The 7680-nt window shown below is 44.7% G+C and overlaps 1 protein-coding gene across 3 annotated transcripts; it reads left to right on the top strand.

Annotated features, from left to right (window-relative positions):
• The first annotated feature begins 420 nt into the window (after positions 1-420).
• Positions 421-3392, top strand: CLP1 (cleavage factor polyribonucleotide kinase subunit 1). Of its 3 annotated transcripts, none has more exons than XM_024577764.4 (3): positions 421-532; positions 1242-1869; positions 2273-3392. In XM_024577764.4, the coding sequence occupies exons 2-3, from the start codon at positions 1264-1266 to the stop codon at positions 2942-2944; spliced, it is 1278 nt and encodes a 425-aa protein (XP_024433532.1). In that variant the 5' UTR covers positions 421-532; positions 1242-1263; the 3' UTR covers positions 2945-3392. The 3 variants fall into 3 exon arrangements, with proteins under 3 accessions (XP_024433532.1, XP_045041606.1, XP_045041607.1); XM_045185671.3 differs by having other exon boundaries at positions 430-532; positions 1217-1869; XM_045185672.3 differs by having other exon boundaries at positions 430-537.
• Positions 3393-7680: the final 4288 nt, after the last annotated feature.

Below are 7680 nucleotides of genomic sequence, written 5' to 3'. Positions count from 1 at the left end.
CCTCACTTTCCCTCTCTCTAAAAACAAATTTCCTCACTTCCTGGCTTGTGGTCCAGGCAAGCAGCTTCTCGTTGAGACCTAGCTACTAACTCTCCAACCCTTCCTGCAGCCTTTCCGCCGCTGGGGTAATGGGGTGGGCAGTCCCTAACAGCCTCCCGGCAACCCTCGGCCCCTGCCCGGTCCCCGCCCGGGGCTGGGACGTAATCCCCACGCCTACTGGGTAAACTGGGTAGGCTTGAAGAACACTGACTGCCGCCACCCCGCCCACTTTGGCGTCACAATCAAAACAATCGTTGAACTACAACTCCCAGAAGGCGGAGCGGCTGCGCGAGCTCAACTGCTTACGGCTGTTCTCCCACAACTACACGTCCCAAGGGGTATCGCGCGAACACCGCTCCTCCATTGCGCAAGTGCGGGACCTCCCTTGTTTCCGGCGTGGGTTGGACCAGAGCGTCTGCTGTTGGCCTTGGATCGTGCCCGGGAGGGCTTTTCGGGCTTTTCGGCTTGCCACTTGGGGGTCCTGGCTGTGCAGGTGAGGTAATAAGCTCGGAAAAGCAACTGTTGCCTCCTTGGGACTTGGGAGTATTTCATATCTAGGTTAGCTGGGCCAAAGGCCAGACCTAAAGCTGCGGTCCTCTATAGGAAAAAACTTTTTAATTACTTCTTGGCATTTTCTAGTTTACGAAGTGATGTTTTCCTCTAACAGGCCTTTCTAATCCCCATATCAACACTGAGGAAGTGTGAGTGCCTCCCGCTGACATCTAAGGGAAAGGTTCAGAGAGGTTAAGTGATTCGCCTAAGGACACTACTGTCGTTGCTTAGCCGGGCCTTGAAATGTTTTCTAAGTCCAAAGCCGGAATTGTAGACGCCCTTGCTTGTTAACTAAGAGGGTTGAGAAGAGGGCATCTTTTGTCTTCTCAATTCTGGAGTATTCCAGTAGAGTGATGAAGGGAGCAATGAGGTGATGTAATCAAGTCTTCTGTCATTCTGTAGATAGAATTTTGTTCTAATGTCCGAGTTATTTATTCACTGGATGTATTTATAGGGGGGCTTGCGGGTCATCAAGGACCGTTCAAGGCACTAGAGATACAGCAGCATACAAAACTGCCCACCCTTAGTGGGGGTAGACAGATGGTGATCAGAGATAAGGAGAAAAAGCAGGGTCTGGGGAAGGATCTATTGGGAGATTCTGAACAGCGTTCTAACCTGTGTTTAGATCTGATATTTAATTTGTGTCTTAGGCACAGCAGCTACACAGAAAAGATGGGAGAGGAGGCCAATGATGACAAGAAGCCAACAACTAAATTTGAACTAGAGCGAGAAACAGAACTTCGCTTTGAGGTGGAAGCATCTCAGTCAGTTCAGTTGGAGCTGCTGGCTGGCATGGCAGAAATCTTTGGCACAGAACTGACCCGAAACAAGAAATTCACCTTTGATGCTGGTGCTAAGGTGGCTGTTTTCACATGGCACGGCTGTTCTCTACAGCTGAGTGGCCGCACCGAGGTGGCTTATGTCTCTAAGGACACTCCTATGTTGCTTTATCTCAACACCCACACAGCTTTGGAGCAGATGCGGAGGCAGGCAGAGAAAGAAGAAGAGCGAGGCCCCCGGGTGATGGTAGTGGGCCCCACTGACGTTGGCAAGTCCACAGTGTGCCGTCTGTTGCTCAACTATGCAGTGCGTTTGGGTCGCCGTCCCACTTATGTGGAGCTGGACGTGGGCCAGGGCTCTGTGTCTATCCCCGGTACCATGGGGGCCCTCTACATTGAGCGGCCAGCAGACGTTGAAGAGGGATTCTCCATCCAGGCCCCTCTGGTGTATCATTTTGGGTCCACCACTCCTGGCACCAACATCAAGCTTTATAATAAGGTCAGAGCCAGAGCCAAGGTGGGATGGGGGGTAGGGTTGCTATCAGGGTAGGAAGCTGTGCAGAAGTTTGCTAGTTAAAAGTGTCTGTAGCCATCTTGTTGCTCCCTCTCAGCTGATATTAATTGCCACGTGATTTCGGAAAAGACAGTTTCAAATATAAGTCAACCTCAGATTGTCAAATGTTTCTGTGGACCTATTAAGTTACTTATTAAATTTCCATAAATTTCCACTTAGGAGACAGAAAAGAAGCAACATTAAAATCAAATCCATGTTATGGGGTCAAAACCACGGGCATTAAAAATATTTTTCTTGTATGTAATACTACTTACTCTAAAGAGGGACGAAATAGCTATGGGTTTTTTTGTTTTTGTGTTTTTTTCCTCATCTTGATTGTCTTTTGCAGATTACATCTCGTTTAGCAGACGTGTTCAACCAAAGGTGTGAAGTGAACAGAAGGGCCTCTGTGAGTGGCTGTGTCATTAACACCTGTGGCTGGGTCAAGGGCTCTGGTTACCATGCTCTGGTGCACGCAGCCTCAGCCTTTGAGGTAGATGTAGTTGTGGTTCTAGATCAGGAACGACTGTACAATGAACTGAAACGGGACCTGCCTCACTTTGTACGCACTGTGCTGCTCCCTAAATCAGGGGGTGTGGTTGAGCGCTCCAAGGACTTCCGGCGAGAATGTAGGGATGAGCGTATCCGTGAGTATTTCTATGGATTCCGGGGCTGTTTTTATCCCCATGCCTTCAATGTCAAATTTTCAGATGTGAAAATCTACAAAGTTGGGGCACCCACCATCCCAGACTCCTGTTTGCCTTTGGGCATGTCTCAGGAGGACAATCAGCTCAAACTAGTACCTGTCACTCCTGGCCGAGACATGGTACACCACCTCCTGAGTGTCAGCACTGCCGAGGGTACAGAGGAGAACCTTTCTGAGACCAGCGTGGCTGGCTTCATTGTTGTGACCAGTGTGGATGTGGAGCATCAGGTGTTTACTGTTCTCTCTCCAGCCCCCCGCCCACTGCCTAAGAACTTCCTTCTCATCATGGATATCCGGTTCATGGATCTTAAATAGAGATCAGGAAGCCTTGCTGCATGGGGCATGGAGATCTGGCCATCACCAAAGGCAGAAGAACTGAAGCGTGAGAGTCGAGGCCAGGCTGACCAGTGAATGGTGGACTAGTAAAAAGCACAGTTCTACCTCTTAAAACAGGTGGTGGTAACGTTAACTCTTCTAATCTTGAACTGACTGGAAAGCTGTGAGAATATAATTGGTTTCTTAGATCACCTAAGGTGCCACTTCAAATTCTCTAAGGCCCTGGCGATTCCCATTTCTTTCACTGTGCTGGTATGTAGACTAATTTTTAGGAGAGTTGGTTTTTTAAATCATTCCTTTATATTCTACATGTAGTATTTGTTATCTCATTTATCCAGGATGAAAAAGTGTTTTAGAAGGACTCCTTACAATAAAGTTTAAAGTTGGAAGGGAAGATTATTTTAATAAATATTTTTACCATATCACAGATGTTGGTATATATTTTTTAAATTTTGTTTCTTCCTCTAAGGATTATAGAAACATTATTGGAATGATTTATTGCTAAATTCTTAGAAAAGAGGAAAACCAAGAGCCCACTTGTAAGCCAAGCAGGTGAATTTTTATGATGGTTCCCCTCTCTTCTGCACTTAGGTAAATAGAAGCTAAATCTGTTCTCATACAGGGGTAACTATGAGGAACCAAAGAGGCTGGTGATAAAGTTGGGGGTCAAATTTAAGATCTAATCATTTTCCAGAGATAGGCATATTTCTCCCAGCTGCAACTGTCTTTCCTGTTTTCTATTTGCTTAGAATCAGAACCTAAGTCAAAGTGTAAATTGAGTTTTCAGGTGGTAAGAACCCAGGAGAGCCCATTCTCTGATCTCTTGCAAATGATTGGTGTTCCTAGTTTGGACTTGGATTATTGAATAAGTATTTGACACCCTTCATCTGTTCATTCTTTCTACAAGTGTTTATTGAGCACCTACTGTTTGTTAGAGACTATCACAGATGGAGACCAAGATGAAGTCTTACGGAGCTTGTATTATAGAACAGGCACAAAAAGAAAATTGCTGTTCAGGGACTTTGGTTGATACAGGACAGTGACTGAGGGGCTACTTTAGATGGGATGGTCAGGAAAGGTCTTTCCTGAGTTAAGATCTGAATGGCTGTGTAAAATTTGGCCAAAATCTTCCTGGTAGAGGAAACTGCAAAAATGTAAGAAAGGAAATAGCTCAATGTGTTTGGTGAAGGAAAAGCCTACTTGGCTGGAGTGTAGTAGTGAATCAAGGGAAGCGTGGTAGAAATTCAGTTGTGAAGGATCAGCAAAAAGGTAAGATACTGCAGGGCTTTTGTAATCCCAGAGCAGTGGGAAACTGGGTGAGGGTGCATATCTTAGTCCCTTAGGAACGCTGCAACAAATGGTACAGACCGGGCAGCTTATAAACATCAGAAATCAGAATTCTGGAGGCTGAAAAGTCCAAGGCACCAGCATGGGCATGGTGTGATAAAGGCTGTCTTCCAGGGCTGCCTGCCAGCTTCTAGCTGTGTCTCGTGGTGGAAGGGCTAAGGGAGCTCTATGGAGGCTCTTTATTCATGACCTCAGTACCTCTTAGAGGCCCCACCTTCTAATACTGTCATCTTTGGGGATTAGGATTTCAGTATATCAGTTTTGGGGCACACAAATTCACAAAATTTAATTTACATTTTGAAAAGATCATTGATGTGTGGAAATGGGTTAAAGAGGCAAGAGTAGCTCTGGCTGGGTAGTTCAGTTGGTTAGAGTGTCCCAATACACCAAGGTTGCAGGTTTGATCCCCAGTTAGGGCACATGCAAGAATCAACCAATGAATGCGTAAATAAATGGAACGACAAAGTGGTATTCCTCCCTCTCCCTCCCTAAAACAAACAAACAAACAAATAAAAAACGAGTAGAAGCAAGGACACAAGTTCCAGTGTGAGACTCAATGGGGAATTAGAGTAGGGCAGCAGAGATGGAGTTGGCGAGTAGATTTTGGGATATTTTGGATGTGCGGTTGATAGGACTTGCTGATGGGAGCAGTGAGGAAAAGCAAATGGAATCAAAGATGATTCCTACATTTTTTACTTGAACAACTGAATTGACTATGAGATTGGGGAAACTCAGGGAGGGGGTAAGGAAATACTGTGTTCTACTTTGGCACTAAGTTTGAGCTGTTACCCATATGGAGATGCCATTCATATCAACAGCTGGAGACATGTATCTGGAGGGTTAAGGCTGAAGGTTCGTGGGAGCTGTTGGCCTATTGAAGGCATTTAAAGCAGTGATATTAGATGAAGTCACTTAAAAGACTGGAAATCAGAAAGCAGAAGATGGACTTTCAGAGCACTCCAAACATAAGAGGTGAAGTGTAACTGGAGCTAGCAAAGGAGACTTGACTGTGGATCTGGAAGCATGGATGTCGGTATTGACCTTGAAGAGTGAAAACTCCACTTGGAATGGTGGGGATAAAAGTCCTACTGGAATATATTGAGATAATATAAATTGAAGAAGTAAGGATAATAATAGACAATTCTTTGAAGAAGTTTTGCTGAGAAAGGGAGTGCTGTTATTTTTTTTTTAGATAGAATACTCAGCCTAACAGATGAGAGAATTTAATGAGGGACATGGTCTGTTCTTGACACTATCCTATTTTTTCTGTATGTTTTTCATTTTCAAATAAAATGTCAAAGGAAAAATTCAGAAGATGCAGGAATGAAGGGAATGGGATCCAGAGCACAAAGGGAGAAACTGTCTTTTTAACACAAACAGACATTTCATAAGGACAGGAGGAAAGGAAGGCAGCAGTATTTAAACATAAAGAGGTGTTGATGCTGAAAGACAGGTCATTCTTTTCTAATTGAGTCTAAATCCAAGGGTAACAATTCTTGTCTGCCTGTTTATTAGTGAGTTGAACTGAAAAGAGCCTCTGTGGTTTGCCACCCATAGGTATGAGGAAATACAAGTGAAGAGGATTTGAAAAAAGTATAGGTAAATGACATTAGAAAAACTATAAGGTATTTTTTCATATGTATAGTAAATAACTTATTTGAAGATTGATGGTCTGGATATGTCACTGTTTTAGCCTAGATTTTACTGTGTAATACTTTGCAGAAGGGGCTTGCAATTTAAACCTTGTGGTCTATTAAAAATTCTTTCCAGGAAATATCTTGCATGATCCTAAGGAAAACTGGACAAGAAACTGGAATCTCTAAACCTTGGGATAGTGATTATGCCATTGTTAGTGCTCATCCATCCAGCTAACAGTTTGACATCCAGTAATTGAGTGTCCCAGGGGACTTCAGAATGTGTGGTTGGATGGTAGATGGAATTTTAATTCTCATTTAGCCCTGTAGCAAGGAAAAGAAAGATGCTTCATCTGTGAAGCTGGCGAAATGCGGAAGTCTTAAAATCCGAGAAAAATATGCAATAGAAAAAATGAAATTTAACTTCTTCCCAAGGAAACAACCTGACAGAAAAGTCTCTGTAAATAAAAGAAATATTCTGTATCCAGTAATGCCTTAACTTTACCTTTCATAAGGTCCAAAGTGTTCAGAAGATACCATTTTTTAAAAATATACGCTGTCATTAAATGAACCCTCAAGTGTGTTGTAATAAATGGGGGATTGGAGGCCTTAACAAGAATAAACTAGAACCTGATGTATATGCCATCTCAGATAAGAAACTAGACTAGATCACAGAAAACAGAAGGTAGACTTTTCTCCTTCAGCTGGCTGCCTGGTGCTAAAGGATCAAACAGCAGTGAAACTAGCAACATTTGATACCAAACCCAAGGATAGACCGCAGGAATTAGCATTACACTTTGCAAGTGAGGAACCTTGGCTTCGGAGAAGTGGCTGGTGGAGCACTTTTTGGAAACACTGTTCTGTAATAGCCAGAGCAGCTTTCAAAAGATAAATGGCCTTGAGCTAAAAGAGGAGTGAACACCTGGTTTTGCTCTTGGGTTAACAGCAGTGTGGGACTAATTAGGGCAAAGTGTGGCGCTGTAATCTACCTAGAGTAGGTCAGCACCTTGCTAGGGACACGAGCTTCTGGAGAACCTTTTCCTTACAGCGAGGTTAGGGATGCGGCGCCCACTCCTTGGTTGCGGTGAGGAATTAATTAAGCCTAGAACAGGATCGCACTCAGGGGCGGGGGGCGGCTGCCACTGCCTCAGATGGTGCGCATTCTAAGCGCTTCCTTCCACGGTGGCACTGCTGCTCCAAGGCTCGGGCCGCTCTCCTTCCCCTTTATCCCTGGGCTTTGGCAGGAGCGTCGCCCCACACGGCCTCTTGTAGTTCTGTCGCTTTCTCCATGCAGGATCCCCAGCCCCAGCCCATTTTATTCTCCTGGGATTCTGCTGGTACAACGAAACACGCTGGACTGACTACTTCATCAAGATCGATTTTATCTTTGGCTGGTGTGGTTTAGTGGATTGAGCGCCGGTTTGTGAACCGAGAAGAACAGAAAGGTCATCGGTTAGATTCCCAATCAGGGCACATGCCTGGGTTGCGGGCCAGGTCCTCAGTTGGGGGGCGTGGGACAGATAAGCAATGAATGTATCTCTTGCACATTGCCGTTTCTTTCCTCTCTCTCCCTCCCTTCCCCTCTTTTTAAGAAATTGTTTTAAATAAAGTTTTCGCCGTAAAAAAAAAAAAAGTGCTGGAGGGGAGGGGTAGTTAGTCGCCAAAAGCTTGGCCAATGAATGAAGGAGCTGAAGCAGGAAGACGGCGGGGCCTCTACAGGTGATTGGTTACACT

The sequence above is a fragment of the Desmodus rotundus genome, chromosome 5 (assembly GCF_022682495.2).
Source record: "Desmodus rotundus isolate HL8 chromosome 5, HLdesRot8A.1, whole genome shotgun sequence".
In the NCBI taxonomy this organism is placed as follows: Eukaryota; Metazoa; Chordata; class Mammalia; order Chiroptera; family Phyllostomidae; genus Desmodus; species Desmodus rotundus.
The sequence above is the reverse complement of the archived record's forward strand: the minus strand, read 5'-3'. Positions and strand labels throughout refer to the sequence as shown.